Here is a 17,261-nt window from a genome sequence, read left to right as displayed (position 1 = left end):
GTTACTTTTCCCTTCAATTTTGTAGTGATATATTTTTTATTGTTCTGCCCTGCATGTTAACTGTTGCTCAAGTTTCCTTTTTATTCATGTTTAAGTTCATTGTAAAGGTTTTTCTTTATTCCAGCTTTTGGAATAATCGGCTTATTTTAATTCAGGAGTCTACAATTAAATTGAAAGAATTTATTAAAATTGATATTCACCCTTAAACAAACTTGAAAAAAATGTCATTAATATAAACAAGATATAAATCTTCTTTTAAAACTAAAAGGTTCCTAAGTGATATCCCAAGCTCTCAGATTCTTCAGGAAGAGATGACTTGGATGAAGGAGTTTCTTTCCAACCTGGGCTCACCTGTTGTGCTTTGCCATAATGACCTATTGTGTAAGAATATAATCTACAATGAGAAACAAGGTAGGTATTTGACTTTAGCATAAGTAGAGATGATTTTTATGATGTTCTTAATGGTCCTTTGATCTTTGTATGAAATTTAATTCAAATGCAAGGATGGAAAACGTGTATGAAAAGTCTGTAAAGATTTTCTTCTAGGTTATAAAATTACGATAACTGCTAAATTAGGAATATAAGTTTTCTTTATATTTGTATAAAGTATGTTTCTTAGAATTGGTTTAATAGAAACAGTTTTGTTCCTATTAAAGTGAGTTTTAAATGAAAAATGACTTTGAAAAATTTAACTGTAAAACGTATATGGTAATTCTTGGTTTGAAAATACACCTGCTTGTAATGGGGGTTATTAAAAAAACAATTAACATTGTACTGCTTTATAAATATAGAAATTTTGTCAGTGTTAGGAAGGACAGCAGTATTAAAAACAAATATGTTCAGGTTTTCTATTACCTGTTTATTGTGCTGATTTGTTAGATATTTTGATACTTAGGAGAGAGCTACAGATGGAAGAAATGTTATTTGTAGTTGCTGAAATTTACATCTACTAAAGTAATAATCAAGAAGCTGATGTAAATAGTTCTAACATTTTTTTGAGGTAGACAGTGATACTTTTTGTTAAAATGTTTTCTGTGATCATATCTTTCTGTATTCAAATTCTGTTTTCATATTTAAAAAACACTTGGCTGTATTATATTATTGGATAAAGTGGTTTGAGGTTTGGTTGCTAAACAGTAGATGCCCTTCAGTTTATTTAAAAATATAGTTTTGGTTGAAGGATTAGTGAAGCTAAAGCTATTGCATTTTATAGGATATCAGTTTTGAAGATAAGTCATTATAGTTGGAAGATTATTTTGAATCAAGTGTGCTATTGTGAAAGTACTAAAGCCAAAGAATTCTGATTAAGTGGTCATAATTATATTAAATTACAATTTATGACCATTTTTATTAGCTTGTAAGTTGAGACTATTCTAATGCAAAAGTTAATATTTTTAACTTGCTGTAAATTGAAGAAAACCAACCAAAGAACACTGTCAAGGGTAGTATACTGAAGCACCTGTTTTTCAAAAACATGTCTGTACCTTTTATATTTGATATTTTAATGTGAATTAGAGAGTCTATTATTTACAAATATAATGAGCTAACATCTTTATTTTGAATGTTTAGAAGTTTTTCTGTGAAATCATTTTTTTAAACTTCAGGTGTACCCTAAAATGTTAAGTACTTGACAGTGTCCTTTAAGTTTTTATTGTCCATTTATTATATATAATTGTCATAGTATATATGTACTACATTATATTCTAGTAACCAAATCTCAATGCCATTTGTGAGACGAGTATTGGTTGTGTATTAAAGCAATGTTTTAGCTTTTAAGTTCAGTGTAAGACCTAATAACACATTATTTTATATAATGGAATTTTGAGTTAGGGACTTCATCTTACGTTTGAAGTGGACACTCAGCTTTATTTTTAACTGCAAGTTAATCAAAGAGTCTATTTCCTTTGGGATATAATTTTAACTTTTCATAATTTTATGTTTCTTTTACATATTCATTTCACAAAACAAACTTGTTTATAAAACTAAAATAGAAGGGACCAAAAAAATCAGATTACTTTGTCTTAGGTATAAAAAAGTGTATTTTTACATTTTAATTTAGCCAGTTGCCTATCTAAAACACTGATCAGTGATGTGAAAAGTTTTCGTACTTTAAAATAAAATCTTTATGCTTCAGTTTGGCTTTAAGAATTCAAGGTTGTCATTTGTTTATATTATTAAGAGTTACCTAATGAATACTTCTGCGCCTAATTTTTTTCCCTACAGAGAATGAGTTTCACAGTTCAACAAATACAGTTATTTTGATATATATCTTAGAGTTTGCCCTTCTTCATAAAAGTCTGTACCATGTGTTCGTTGTCTTTGTAGTTAATGTTTGTGTGTTAGTTATGGAGATGTTCTGTTATTTTTCCTTACCATTGGTTTTATAGTGTCCATTAGGAAGGCTATTTGGGACTCGATGGCATTGACTTAAAAAAAGAAAATCTGTTCTTATGTGATTAGTTAGTACAGAAGCATTAAGAAAATATGGTTGGAATTTTGTTCAGGTAAAATCTAAAACTCATGAAAGTGTGGCAAGAAGCTTGTTATATTTATTATTATCTTATGCCATTTCAAATTAGGAGCTAATGGTTTTGAAGTAATATAACTATATGACATAATTGTTTTTAATTATAAGGAGAAGATACCGTGCTTCAGACTTTAAAAAATGTTAATTCTATAAATTGAGTAAATTTAATAAGCAAAAAACCAGACTGTAGCATAGCATTAGTACTTACAGCTGCAATCTCAAGAAGTATAATTAAAATTAGAAGTGTATACTACTAAGTTCTTTACCTTCTTAACTGGCTACCTTGTATAGTATCTAAAAGCCAAGGCTTAAGTCTTGGGGTTAAAGTAATTTCTACATATAAATGATTAAGCTGAATATTATATTCACAAATGTGTTTGATTTGTTAATCACTTTCTAAGTTATGTGATTTGAGCTCAGGGCTTCACCATTTTGTACCCATCCATGGATATTAAATATGTAAAAATGATAAGATGAAAGCCAAGAGACTGGCCTTGACATCATCAAGCTCAGTATCTGTGTAGTATGTTTCATACCCTTAATTTCTCAGAATTGTAAACTTTAGTTAAACTTAATGAATTTATACGGCACCATCTTGAAGTCCCTGTATGTATTTTCAACCATAATAACTTAGATTTTGTGTATTTTAACTAGATTTTAAAAAATTTCTAAGTTAACTTTTTTTCTTTTTTAAGATTTCATTGGGGAATTGAGGAAGGGGAACAGCCAAGTTGTTGTCCTTCAACCTTAGTTGCGGAGGGCGCAGCTAGCTCAGCTCCCAAGTCCAGTTGCCATCCTGCCAGCTGTTGGCAGCTCAGCTGCATCTCAGCTCAGGCGCAGCTCACTGGCCAATGTGGGAATCGAACTGGCGACACTGTTGCTCAGAGCTCACGTTCTTAACCAACGGAGCCACTGGGCTGACCCCTCTTAAGTTATCTCTTAAAAGCAAATGTATTAAAGCTTAGTTACAACCAAGAGAGGTCAGAAAGAGCATATTTTTGGAACCCGGCACACTTGGGTTCAAATCCCTGCTTAATTACATATGGAAGCAGCATTATACAAGTCTTTTTGTCTCTTTATTAAGTGTTTATTTAATCCATGACTATCTGCATCAGAATGACCTAGGTTACTTGGAAAGAATGCAGGGTCCCATCTAAGACCAGCTGAACAAGAATTTTTATACATGGGCTTAGGAATCTAAATGTTTAATAGATTTCCATACAGTGCTTATATTTTGATAGTCTAGAACTTTAGTTTGCTTTATTTTTTACTTAGATCATATCTATTTCAGATGGCCCCTGACAAGAATTTAATGGTGCATATAAAGTGTACAGTGGACGAGGTACTTAGCAGTTCTCAATTACAGTTATTTATACCATGATAAGAGTTGGTAAACTTTTTCTGTAAGGGACTAGATAGCACATATTTTAGGTTTTGCATACCATATAGCCTCAATTGTAACTGTTAATCCTGTTGTACTGTAAACACAGCCATAGATAATGCATACGAGTAAAATAAATATGTGTGTTCCAAATATGTTCCAGTAAAACTTTTATTTACAAAAACAGTAGGCTGGCTGGATTTATCCTGAGCATACATAGTTTGCCAACCCCTATATTTTGTTTATAGGATGCATTTTATAAAATGTATCTGGTTCTGAGAAAATGAAATGGATACTATAAGCCAGAAGGTTAACTGTGTCCTATAATTAATTAGAGGAATTACGGCTCATAGATGTGGTATGACAATTCAGTTTGTTTCTTTAAGTGCAGTTTACAGATTGTATCTAAACTGTACCTTAAATGATTAATTTTAAAGTTTAAAAATGTATATATGTATGCGTGTATGTATACAAAAGTACATATTCATACAGACACACATGGAGACCTCTGTGAGCACTCTGCACTGCAGTCTATAGGCATTTTCACCTGTGGATATTACAGGACTGGTAGGCATCACAGGAAGAAATCCTGCCACTACCTCTTCTCACCATGTCAGTTGACAGGACTCAGGAATATGGGAGAAGAGTGAGCTTCCTTTCTGAAGTTGATAATAGCTGTCAATATTTTTTAAGTTAGTCAGTCCCAGAAGTTAGGTGGTTGGTAAAAAGTGGCCCATTCCTTGCCTTCAGTGAAATGATATCTTAAAAAAGGTAAGAAAAGAATACTTAATGATTTGATGATAAGATTTGTTACATAAGAAAACCAAAAGCAGCAGATCTTACCCCTGAACTGTAAGACTTACCAGTCATCTTTTAAATTAATAATTTTAAAAAACAATTATACTAAGTACATCAAATTGTAATATTTCTTATTGCCTATCTGACTTCAAGTCTAATATTTTAATTTCAACTAATCCTTTAGCTGCTGACATGTTAGAAGTAATTGCTAAAACTGGAGTTTGTTGTCTCATGTCTTGATGCTGTCATGTTTATTGGTGGCTGTTTCAATTTTTTTCCCCTCATCCTTCATTTCTTCATAAAAGCTCATATAAAGAGCTAATATATAACTTTAAATTTCAGTAATAGTTATTTTGATTATTTTCTATGTCAGCAAAGTACATTAAGCTGAGTTAAACTATTTAAGAAAAGACAAATGAGCAGAAGAAAACTGTAGCTTTTTCTGGGAATTATAGTGTAAACCAGATTTTTTAGAGTTTCATACACTATAAATAGAAAATGGGTGAGTCACCATTCTTAGTTACCTGTTTGGCTCTAAATCTTATCCACTCTATTATTCATGAAAAAGCATTGTTTTGGTTGTGTTTGCTTTTTTTTAACATTTTAATGGCTTAGGAGAGTTTTTTGTAGTTGTTGGTTGTATTGTAAAATTTAAGTAAATACAAATTTATTGTTGTATTTGGTAACCTATATTTTCCAGGGTGGAATTTTTATGAAGAATAGTCTTAACATTGTTTTAACTGTATTCTAGATCATATTTAACATAAAAGAAAATATCCCCAAATCAAGTAATAAAAAACTTTAAATGGACTGTAAAAACCTGAACTATTAAGGAAGAGCTACATAAATACATTACTAGTTTAATGTTTTTCTTTACTCACATATTCAGTCCCACTGTATGTTCAATCATATACTTGAATAAAAATGTCAAAAATGCCACCCTTTGTTCTTTAGTATTTCATGCTTATTCCCTCCAATCCCCATTTAAATGTGTGTTACTGTCTCAGCATTCTCTGAAAAACTATGTGTTCCACTGGCATCTTAATATTTCCTGTGTGCTATGTATTGCTCTGTGGATTGCATGATGAAAAATAAAAGGAACCTACTGCCCTTTCAGGAAGCCATATGCCATGTAGTGGAGGAGTCAGATCATGGAAGAGATATTTGCATTCAGAATGATGAGTACTGTGGTGAAGGTGTACACAGGGTACTGCTGGACACCAGGGTGAGGGATAAAAGGAAAGTAACCCAGGGCAGAGTACTCCTTTTTTCTGTATAAGAGAGAAAGCATTTTGCTAGCATTAGTGTAATCATGGTTACATTTTCTCTCTGTTCTCTCTGCCTTACCTAACACTACAGAGAAAATAGAGTGAGTTGGAAAGATGGCAGGTTTTCATATTGGTTATTTTGCTTTTTATCTTTATCCCTTTCTCCTTAACAACAGCACAATAAAGAAATCCAAAAGAATTTCTTTTGTGTCATACAAATTAAATAGCCTTAGTTATTAAAAAACCAATTTTTTGGTTTTAAAGTACTTTAAAAATTGGCCAGTTATTTTCAGCTATACTGAGATTTGAACAGTTTATTTAACTCAGTAGTGTGTAGATTTTATTACTGTGAAGATAGGCAAGAAATACAGTAATAAGAGAAAATAACTTTTGAAAATTCCGAGTATGGTTTTATTCATTAATCTTATGCTTTACCCATTACATGCTAGTCAGTGTGCTAAGTATATGAAGATAAGTAATATATAGTCTTAGCACTGCTTCTTAGCTTTTTAGAGGTCAAGGATCCCTTGAGAATTTGGAGAAGAGAATCCCCGCAGAAAATGCATATACACATAAAATTTTACGTAAAACTTCATGGAGTATTCTTAATTTTTTCCACCCTTGAAACCCCAACTAAAAATTCAAGTCTTAAAGAAGTGAGAAGATAATCATGCCATATGAGCTATTAGTTATTAATGATGTGGACGTTCCTCTAAATAATTGGAAATTTAAGAAGTCAGAAGTTAAATTTATAGAAAAAAATTCAGTACACTTTCTGTGGGTAGGAAAGCATTTTCCAGTAATTTGATTTTTCTGGCACCCAAAATAAGGGAAGTAGGCATCTTTAATTTTACTTTGTTGCAGTCGATTAAATTTAAGGTTGAGTTCCACTTGGTTTGCAATAGTTTAAAAAAGAATAGTTAATGCAGATTTTTTTTTTTAAATTTTTTTCCTTTTAAGCTTTGTGTCTTGTAAAATGTGAGTTTGCCAAATTTTCTTCATCTGCTACAGATTAGGTATGCCATTGTTGCTGCCATGTGGCGGCGCCCCCCGTGCTTCTTAAACGCACTGACTGGAGGTTTATCGCATCACTTGTTCACATGCACGGAGCCTGGTAACAGCCTCATCTGTATCTTGTTAGCTTCATTTTCTTATTTTTTAAATTTCATTATTTATAAGCTCAACATAGCATAAAAAAAATAAAGGCTAGTTTTAATGAATTAATGCTACTACAAAAAGTCATTGCTAAAATTTTCATACTCAAACGGATTTTAACTTTTGTTAAAATGATCTATGCTTTATTTAAATTGTATTTACAATCAGTCATGTTTTACCTGCCATTTTAACTATATTTCCCAAAATGTAAATATAATTTTGAAAATTTTTTATTTATGTGGCAAAAGTAAGCTTCAGGACTGGGCTGTGTATTTTTATTGGCATGTAAGTTAATATGAGCTCTACAAGAATTTGTGTTTAGAGAGCTAAAACAATCAACAGCTGCAATTTAAAAATTCATATATTAAAACTGTTTGTTTGGTTCAGTTGTGCAACTTGGTAAATCTTGAATCCTGATTTCTTGAAGGCCTGTTGGATAAATATCTCCCAAATCATTGTGTTTAGCCTCTTACCTATTGACAGCTTTGTTTAGAGAATTCATCTTAATCTTTTTAAACTGTCAGTTTTTTCCTCCTAAAAGGGATGTTTATTGTATAAAGAATTTAAAATACAAGGAGATAAAGGTCGCTTTGTCTAACACCTGTAATGAAACCAGTTGAAACATTTTATTTTGGTTTATTTCTTCTATTCATCTTTTTTTCCCTATGCATTATTTATTTATTTTTCTCTTCAGGCATAATATTTTAATAACTTGGATTACTACGTTTACTATTTTGTATCTTTTTTCATGTAACATTTGTAATTCTCGTCATTAAATCATTTTTGAAAATGAAATATTTTTTCATGGCTGCAAAGTGTTTTATCACGATGGTGTTCTTCACCCTCTCATTCCCAGTGGTGCCTAGAAAAAATTTAAAAACATGTTCTGACTTCCCATTTTTCAATTTAATAAAGTGATTTGGTTAAAACACATTCCTTCTTTCTATTCTACACTTGTAAAATGATTTGGTTAACTTTAAGACTTTCTGTGGGATGTGTTTTGTGAATTCAAGAATATAACACTTATGATGGTTGAATTGCAGTGATTTATTATAGTCACCAACATTTATAACCTTATATTTTGTCAATATGCATGTAGATTTTGATATCTGGGCTTTGCTACTTTGATGATTCTCACTTACTTTACTGATGAGTCTCACTAATTTTACTCTAGACTTGACTATTATTTATACAAGTTTAGAATTAGATATTAAATATAATTACATTAAAATTTGCTTTTAAGGAAAATACTTCGTTTGCCATGACATTTTTTGTCATAAAATTGTTTTTCTGAGTTTGAATATATAATCAACATTACATCCCCAAATTAAACATATATATCTATATCAAGACATAGTTCCAGAGCTCATTTTGGGGGAAATGCCATTGTGTATAGACCAGCAATTTGTTTTGTTACCTTAGCCTGATTTTTAAGACAGTGTAACTAGTCATATGCTATTCATTTTCACAATATAAGCAGCTTAGAAACTATTCTTGCAGTCATCCCTGTTTATGTATCCATTTTAACTGTTCAGCCTTTGAGTTTGTGATCCCTGGTGTAGACAGTGACCCATTTTAATTTCTCTCTCTCTTTCTCTCTCTCTCTCTAACTTTTTCTTTTGTCTCTCTTTTAAAAAGTAGAACATACATCTTTGTTGAGGCAAATCCTCTACAGTACTCAGTGTACCTTTGCTTTTAAAGATAAAACAACCACTTTAATGCTGCTCAGGTATGCTAAGGGAAACTTTAATTATGTTAGTATTCCAGAAAAATGTAAGTTTGATTGCAACTAACTTCTTAAATTAGATTAAGTTGATCAAGTGTTATAACTGCAGGGTTGACAGAATTCAAGTCTTTCAAAGTTTATATTTGATTCCTATATGTAGATTAGCATGTCAGTTCACTGTTGGAGTGTTGAAGATTAATTTTTTTATTACAAATGCTTAGATTATTAACAGTTTCCAAAGATTTTGTTCATTTCTAATTAAACTTGCATTTTTAAGTAACCGGTGCCCCCATGTGGTGAAAAACATATTTTGCCTTTGTTTGAACTTGGAGAATGGACTATACAGCATTTTGACTTTTCTTTAATATAATGGACATTAATGTTCACAAAGAAGCTGTTGACCAAGATACATAATTTGAATTTTGTAAAGCTCATTGCCATAAAATTCACAGCCTTACCCTGTATTGTCTCAGAAGTGCATGTTAACCAAGCACGTACAATGAGACAAAATATTGGAAGCTCTTTTATTACAAATAGCATAGGGATTATCTGATCTTATATATGATTTCTTATGTCTTTTTTTTGTGTCTCACATAGGTGATGTACAGTTCATTGATTATGAATATTCTGGATACAACTACGTGGCATATGATATCGGAAATCATTTCAATGAATTTGCAGGTAAAATTCAGGGCATAACTAATGGAGTAAGTAGCATATATAACTTGGAAATGATACTTTTGGAATTTTATTTATTTTTTTCTCTAAAGAAGAGAAACTGGAATCAGGAGCAACATGTTTTAACTTCTTCCTGACCTTTGTTCTTTATTGGTTTTTCTTTATTGCTGGAGGACAGAGGAGATGACTTCTTCCTTTATTTCTTAAGGAAAATAAGAAAAATAATGATTGTGGCTTCTATTAAGACCTGACATAGTACAAGGTGCTTTGTAATTCTCATGTCACCTTATATTTTTCTCTACAACAACTCTATGAATCAGGTAATATTTCCACTCTACGGATGAGGAAAGTAATTCACCATGGTCACAGTAAAATTAAAGAACTAAGATTTGAAGCCAATTTTTTTATCATTTAAAAGCCTTTGCTATTTCCATTGTGTACTTAGTCTTTTGGAATGTTTGTTAACTAAAAAACTTAAGTTTTTTTTTTTAATCTTTGGCTATGACTAATTAAACAGCTGGTCATTTTTGCCCCTGAAAATTAATCTGTTAACACTGTCAAGTATGAAAGTTTTAGTTTTTTTTAATGTAAGTGGAATTAATTTAAAATACATTTTATTCTGTATTTAGAAACATGAAATGCTCTAAAACTAAAGATTAGGTAATTCCCCTGGATGGTTTACATGTAATAGGAATTTTTCATTGCCGAATTTGTATTTGTATACATTTGTGCATTCATGGATTTTTCTCATATAGTTTAGGTAACCAGACTGGAAATAAAGTTGAGGGAAAAGTTGGAGGGAAAAGTTATTTCCCTCCACCAAGCTTATATATATGCCATATCTTTACATATGTACTGCATATATTTGCATATATCTGTAGGAAGGGAAAGCAGTTATTTATATAATGAGCTATCACTGTGTTAGTATTAAGGATAGTCACTGTTGTGGATATGAAGGAAGAAACTCCACTTATTTTAATACAATTTTGGGTAGAAAACACCTATAACTTGAAAGATAGGTAGCATAGAAAAAATAAAGCTAAACTTGAAAGGTAGCATTTGGATGTCCAGATAGAAGAGAAAGGAGGGTTCTGCAGGAAGGAGGAAGAAAACTTCAAGGTGAGTGTACTTTTTTGTAGGATATAAAATTCATGAAGGAGAAGAAGGTTATAAGACCATAGAAGTAAGATTGGACCAATTTAAAAACCTTGAATGCTGGGCAAAATAGTATGAACTTTACCTTCTAGGTTAGTTTTTTCAAACTGCAGATCATGAAATCTATTTGTGGGTAATTATTTTAAAGCAAGGAATGGAAAATAAAAGAAGTAGAAAATGTCAGAATTAGAAGGTATAGTTAGGATAAATATTGTTTGTGAAACTTAATATCAAGGTGTGTCCATAAGGTTTCAATATAAAATGTATTTCTTACTCTAGTAATGGGCAAAAAAGTTTTAGAGCCACAGTTCTAAGAATTGCTCTAAATATTAGTGTGCATAAGAATCTCCTGGGGTACTTATTAAAATGAAGAGTTGGTGCTTCTGATGCAGATAATTCAAGCTTTACGCTTTTAGGAAAAATTGAAGCAGTGAGAACTAATGTGGTGATTAACTTATTGTGCATTAGAATTTAAGTTGGAATACATTATGAATGGTTTATTGTTTTAATAAATGCTATTTAACATCTAGCATTTCAGCCAAATATCTTGTAATTTTTTTTCTGAAAAATTATGTAGATGATAAGGATTATTAACGTATGCAGAAGAGAATGTGCTTTTAAAATCTTCAGTGTCTTGTTTTTCATTTTAGGTGTGAGTGATGTAGACTATAGTCTCTATCCAGATAGAGAGCTTCAGGGCCAGTGGCTGCGTTCCTACCTTGAAGCCTACAAAGAGTATAAGGGCTTTGGGAGTGAAGTTACTGAAAAGGAGGTAGAAGTACTCTTCATTCAAGTCAATCGGTTTGCGTTGGTAAGTTTAAATATAAACAGTTAACGAAAGATTCTTGATATGATTTAAAAATCTTTTAAATTTTTATTATCTTATAAACCAATTTCCCATTTTAAGTTTGTGAATTTTTGTTCAAAATAATGACAAAATATGATTGTTTACAATTCTCCCGTTGTAATGCCTTTGAGGGCAAATATTTTGTTTCGTTCACGACTATAATCTCACCCCATAGAACAACAGTGCCTGGCCACATGCTCAGTAATTACTTGTTTAGTGAATGGATTCTAGTTAGAGTTAGAATTAATTGTGAAGCAGTTTTTTATATTATTTGTATTCTCATTACATTATGAAAAACATAATTAAGGAAAGATGTATGGGAAATGAGGTTTTCCACAATACATTTAATTATCATCTTAATGTTAACATGACAAAAATACGTTGGAAGAACCAGTAGAATTATGTTTTCAAAACTTACTCAGTATATTGTCTTCTTGATCTTTTGATAAGCAGTTATTTCCAGGTTTGATGATGTGTTAATGCCTTATTTTGAAGACCCATTCTCTAAATACTTTTTTTTTTTTTAAACCAGTTGATTTAAATTGTCTTTTGAGAATTACGTGATACTTTAGAATGAGCTTTTCAGTTAGGGTGTTAACACAATTAAATTGAATACTAGGTCAAAATTATTTTACATCTTTTTAGTTTTAGTATAATTTTGTACAATTGACATGGGGAACATTTGCTATGTAGTCTTTACAAATTGATGCAATTGGTGGCTCACAGGTGTACTGTTTTCATCGTCTTAAAAGCAGCATTTCCCTAGAGCCATTCAAAATACATCTTAAGTAAGAGGGTAGCTGAAAAGTGACCTTACCTGCTGTTCTGATATCTATTTTCAGTAAAACTGTTGATTAAATTAATGGCATGCTCTCCAGCTGGTCATAGGATGCCTGCTGTTTCTGTTCTATTTAAGCATCATCTTAAAGTGGAGAATGTAGGGTTTCTTTCTCATGAGGTCATTTAATGAATTTCAGAATCAACCTAGTACTTCTGTTTAGCCAATTTCTGTGTTAACATGAGGAGTATTATTATTGCTATAATTTGTATTTTTTCCATGTAACCATTTAAAGAAATTAAATGATTGCTAAGGCAATGAATTTATTAATTTCCACATAAAGTCCACATATCTTCTAAATTGTAAGTCAGCACCTCCATTGTTTACTATTAGAACATTAACTTGGGTTCCCTTGTAAACTTTTGTGATATTTAACATGTTTTTTGTTTGGATACTGTGCTTTTAAATACATGTGTGTGTGTGTGTGTGTGTGTGTGTGTATGATTTTGAAAAACACAATTACTTCTGGTTTGAGCACCAGGTTATTTATAAATATTCATCAATCAGATACCAAGTACTTACTGTCATTCTAGTATGCTAAATTGGAGGCTTCAAAAGGAATAAAAGTGCATTCCTTCAAATTACTTGTAATTTAGAAGGGCAAATAAAATGTACAAAATGCCTCTTTTTGGATGAAATTTGATATACATCCCTATTTAAAATTTTTAGCAAATTAGAATTGGAGGGAAACTTAACCTGATTTTTTTTTTTAAAAAAGGACTATATATCCATAAAATCCTCAGCAAACATATTTATGAAATGTCATATGAGGTCTGACAGTTACATTCGCGAACTCATCCTAGAAAAAGTGCTACATACCTCATTGCTGAATATCACTGTGATCACCTTCGAAGTACTCCCCTTGGGAAGCTATGCACCAATGCCAGTGCCTAGTCCACCCTTCAAAGCAATTTAGGAACCCTCTGGAATGGCCATCAGAGCTGTCATCGTATTACCCTTGATGTCCTGAATGTCATCAAAATGTCTTCCTTTCAATATTTCCTTTATCTTTGGGTAAAGAAAGAAGTCATTGGGGACCAGATCAGGTGAGTAGGGAGGGTGTTCCAATACAGTTATTTGTTTACTGGCTAAAACCTCTCTCACAGACAGTGCCGTGTGAGCTGGTGCATTGTCGTGATACAATAGCCATGAATCGCTGGCAAAAAGTTCAGGTCGTCTAACTTTTTCACGCAGGCTTTTCAGCACTTCCAAATAGTAAACTTGGTTAACTGTTTGTCCACTTGGTACAAATTCATAATGAATAGTCCCTCTGATATCAAAAAAGGTTAGCAATATTGTTGCAGCAAGTTTGCAAACTTAATTGTCAGACCTCGTTATGTTCAATAGAAGTTCTTAAAGAAAAAGGATAAAGATCAATTGATACAGACATAAAACTTCAATACCTTTTTAATATTTATTTCTCATTCAATATGTCCTCTGAATTTACACACTCTTACTTTTCACTTAAGCTTTACATTAGTAAGTCTGTTAATGCTCTGAGTTTCTCTTACTAAAAATTCATTGAAAACTGTTTATTAAGCCAGTTTTGGTTTGAATTCCTCTTTATTTAAATTGTACTGAATCTTTGTCACAAACTTTTCTTGCCCGTTCTTTTCTTGACCTTTTTATTCTGAGGTGGGTTAGTTTCTCTTGTGTTTGAATGGATAAATAATTGCGAAGGTAGGGTGAAATAAAAGAAAACCCACCCTCAATCTGTCTCCTTTATAATCTTTTGTACACTCCTCAGAGCACTGCAATCTGCCTTCTCCTTTATTATTATAAAATAAAAATAATAATTTATAAAATAATATTATAAAAATAATAATTCAGGTCAGGGTTACCATTAATGACATAATTGATAAATCTAATTTAAACTTTTCAGTCTTTATCTTACTTGATCTGTCCATAACATTCGACAGTATTTACCATTGATTTTTAGAATTTTGTCTTCCATTGACTTTTGTGAACGTTCTTCCTTAGTTCTACGCTTTTGTGCTTTCCTGCTCAGCCTCCTACCCTGGCTCTTCTTTCCCTCCTCTTCCCCCACCCTCTCCCATGGTAGTGTTCCCTGGTGTTCTGATTTGGGGCTTTCCCCCCACCTTACACTTTATGTACATACTTTCAAAGGGTGATCCAGTCCCATGGCTTTTATTGCTCTTTTTGTTAATGATCCCAAGTTGAGTTTCTTCCCTCTTCAGATCTCTACTGGCTATCCCTCCCTGTCCCAGGCCCCATTGGTTTTTGACCATAGTATGTCTAAACTTGAATTCTTTTTCATGCCGTCTGTCCTTTATCCCAGTATTCTTTATTCTGCTATCTTGATTTAATTAAAATTCCTTCCATTCAGTTGCTGTTTATTGAAGCCAGGAAAGAAGGAATTTTCTTTCATGTGTTCCTCCTCTTCATTCTCACATTTTTTCTATTTCCAAGTTCTGTTATTCTTGGTTCCTAAAATTCTCTCAATTCTAACCCTTTTTCCCTAATTATGTGACCTGTGATTAAGGCCTTAATGCCTCACCTTTACTTAGCCTTTACTGGTCTTTTTGCCTCCAGGTTTTTTCTGTCTGTAATTCATCCTGTATATTTAAAAAGTGATCTCTCTAATAACTAGAATCTAATTATTGAAATCCGTGTCACTTTGCTACTTTATGACTCCTTAATGACCAACAGAATGAAATCCAAACAACAGCAACTACAGATTTTGTCTTATTTACTATTTCTCACATCCCATCTCTGCTCTAACAGTTATCTTGTTTTCTGCACACACCATGATGTTTGAAGCCTGTATGCTTTTGTATAGGCTATTCCTTTCTACCTAGAATGCCCTTTACCCTGGATCCTCTGGCAAGTTCCTTTTGTTCCTATGGACATGTCTTAAATACTGTTTCCTCCTTTGAGATGACTTCTCGATCACTTGTCACGAAGAAGCTTGCATATACATATATTATAAAGCTGCTTTGATGAGGGGGAAAAAGGTTTGAATAAGACCAGGGTCTTGGTGGTAAATGCTTATTGTTCAGGACAGGATCAGACTTCTAAAAATTAAGGGTTCACTTTTTATTGGTTGTTTACTATAATTAATTAATGTTGGGAAAATGGCAAACAAAAGTAGATATTTGCATTATAAGACCAAATAGAGTACACATAAGGGTTTTTTAAGCTTTGAGGAGTTTTGTTTTAAAGATTTTATTGGGGGAATTGGGGTTAGGGAACAGACAAGTTGCTGTCCTTTTGTTCTTCAGTCTAGTTGTGGAGGATGTCGCTTCACTGGCCCATGTTGGTATTATCATTGCATTTTTCCTGGGTGAGGCAGATCGGTCACTGTCCATTGGATGGCAGCTCACGGTGGCTCTTAGCAGCTCACAGTGGCTGCTGGCCATTCATGGTAGCTTATGGGAGTCCACTGCAGCTCCACTGCAGCCTCTGCCGTCGCCGGCGACTCATGGCAGCCCAGCTCCAGGTAGAGCTGTTGTTCACCATCTTAGCTGTAGAGGGCGCAGTGTCGCTGGTCCTCATGTGAAATCCGAACAGGGGCCCTGTTGCTCAGAGCTGGCGTCCAAAGCTAACACTTAACAAACGCGCCACTCTGCCGGCCTGCTTTGAGGAGTTTTTTAGACACATTGTTTACAGACTTTGGATTCTTTCTAAATAAAACAGAGTTATATAGTATTTCAGAAGACAGTTTAAAGATTCATTTTAGTAATTTGTTCACCATATAAAGTGTTGAATTTTTCTTTGTAACAGAGATGGGTAGCCTAGAAATTAAAATGCCCTTTGATAAAGAGAATTACATACTCATAACTTCCAAATCTGAGGGAACCAGTGTAAGTAAATCATGGAATGACACAATATTATTTTATTTGGACTTAAGTATTCTCTCTTTGCCATTTTTGGGAAAGCAAATGAATGGGCTATTTCCTACATTTATACTATATATATTTTCTATACAAATGAAAATTGATTAAGAAATACAGTTACCAACACTGCTTAAAATGGTGGGAAGCATTTGTTTGATGTTATTTTTAGGTGTAGAATGTCCCCTGATTGCAGTCTTTTCCAATACAAAGCCAAACTAAGTAGGAAGAGATTATGATACCATCCACAGATGATTTTTGTATCACTTAAAATATGCTAAGGTAATTCAGACTAGCATTTCTCAGACTTTTTGGTCTCAGGAGCCCCGCTTTATATGTCAAAAGTTTTTTCCTCTATGAGCTTTGTTTACATAGGTTAATTATCAGTATTTACCATACTGGAAATTAAAACACTCTATTTATTAAATACGTATTTAAAAAACAACAAACCATGTTAACAAAATCAGCATTTTTAAAATGAAAAATAACTTTTTTAAAACAAAAAAAACAATTTAGTGAGAAGAATGGCATTATTATATACTTTTGCAGATCTCTGTAATGTCTGGCTTAAACACTGGAATTTCATATCTGTTTCTACATTTCATCTGTTGCAATATATTGTTTTGGTTGAAGTATATAAAGAAAGTCCTGTTTTACACACATTGTTGGGAAAGATAAGAATATTTTGCCTTTTCAGATAATTGTGGATATTTTTTTGATACTTCACCAAAACTCAAGTGATAGTTTCTTAAAGGTTAATTGCAATGTGCAATCTGAATACATCAATTGACTTTTTGTACTTTCATGCATTAAAATCCATGGATTTATCTTGCAGTTCAAAAGGCTCTTTTACCAGTGCATGATTTTGTAGTTTTAACATCATTCATTAGTCATTAGAAAAATATCCATTGAGTTGTGTAAGAGCTTTTAAATGTTGATACATCTCACTTGATAACAAAAATCACATTAACTACCGTATTTGCCGGCGTATAAGACGACTTTTTGGCCCTGAAAAATATGCCTCCAAGTGGGGG

General features: G+C 32.4%; 1 protein-coding gene across 1 annotated transcript in view; it reads left to right on the top strand.

Annotated features, from left to right (window-relative positions):
* Window positions 1-17,261, top strand: part of ETNK1 (ethanolamine kinase 1) — a 77,475-nt gene that overhangs the window by 50,462 nt on the left and 9,752 nt on the right. Inside the window, exons 4-6 of the mRNA XM_019654646.1 lie at window positions 269-411; window positions 9,453-9,536; window positions 11,339-11,499. Of these exons, the coding sequence (XP_019510191.1) occupies window positions 269-411; window positions 9,453-9,536; window positions 11,339-11,499 (388 nt within the window). The remainder of the gene's footprint in view (window positions 1-268; window positions 412-9,452; window positions 9,537-11,338; window positions 11,500-17,261) is intronic.

This window comes from Hipposideros armiger, unplaced genomic scaffold (genome assembly GCF_001890085.2).
Source record: "Hipposideros armiger isolate ML-2016 unplaced genomic scaffold, ASM189008v1 scaffold_227, whole genome shotgun sequence".
In the NCBI taxonomy this organism is placed as follows: Eukaryota; Metazoa; Chordata; class Mammalia; order Chiroptera; family Hipposideridae; genus Hipposideros; species Hipposideros armiger.
This window is presented reverse-complemented; position numbering and strand designations above follow the sequence as displayed.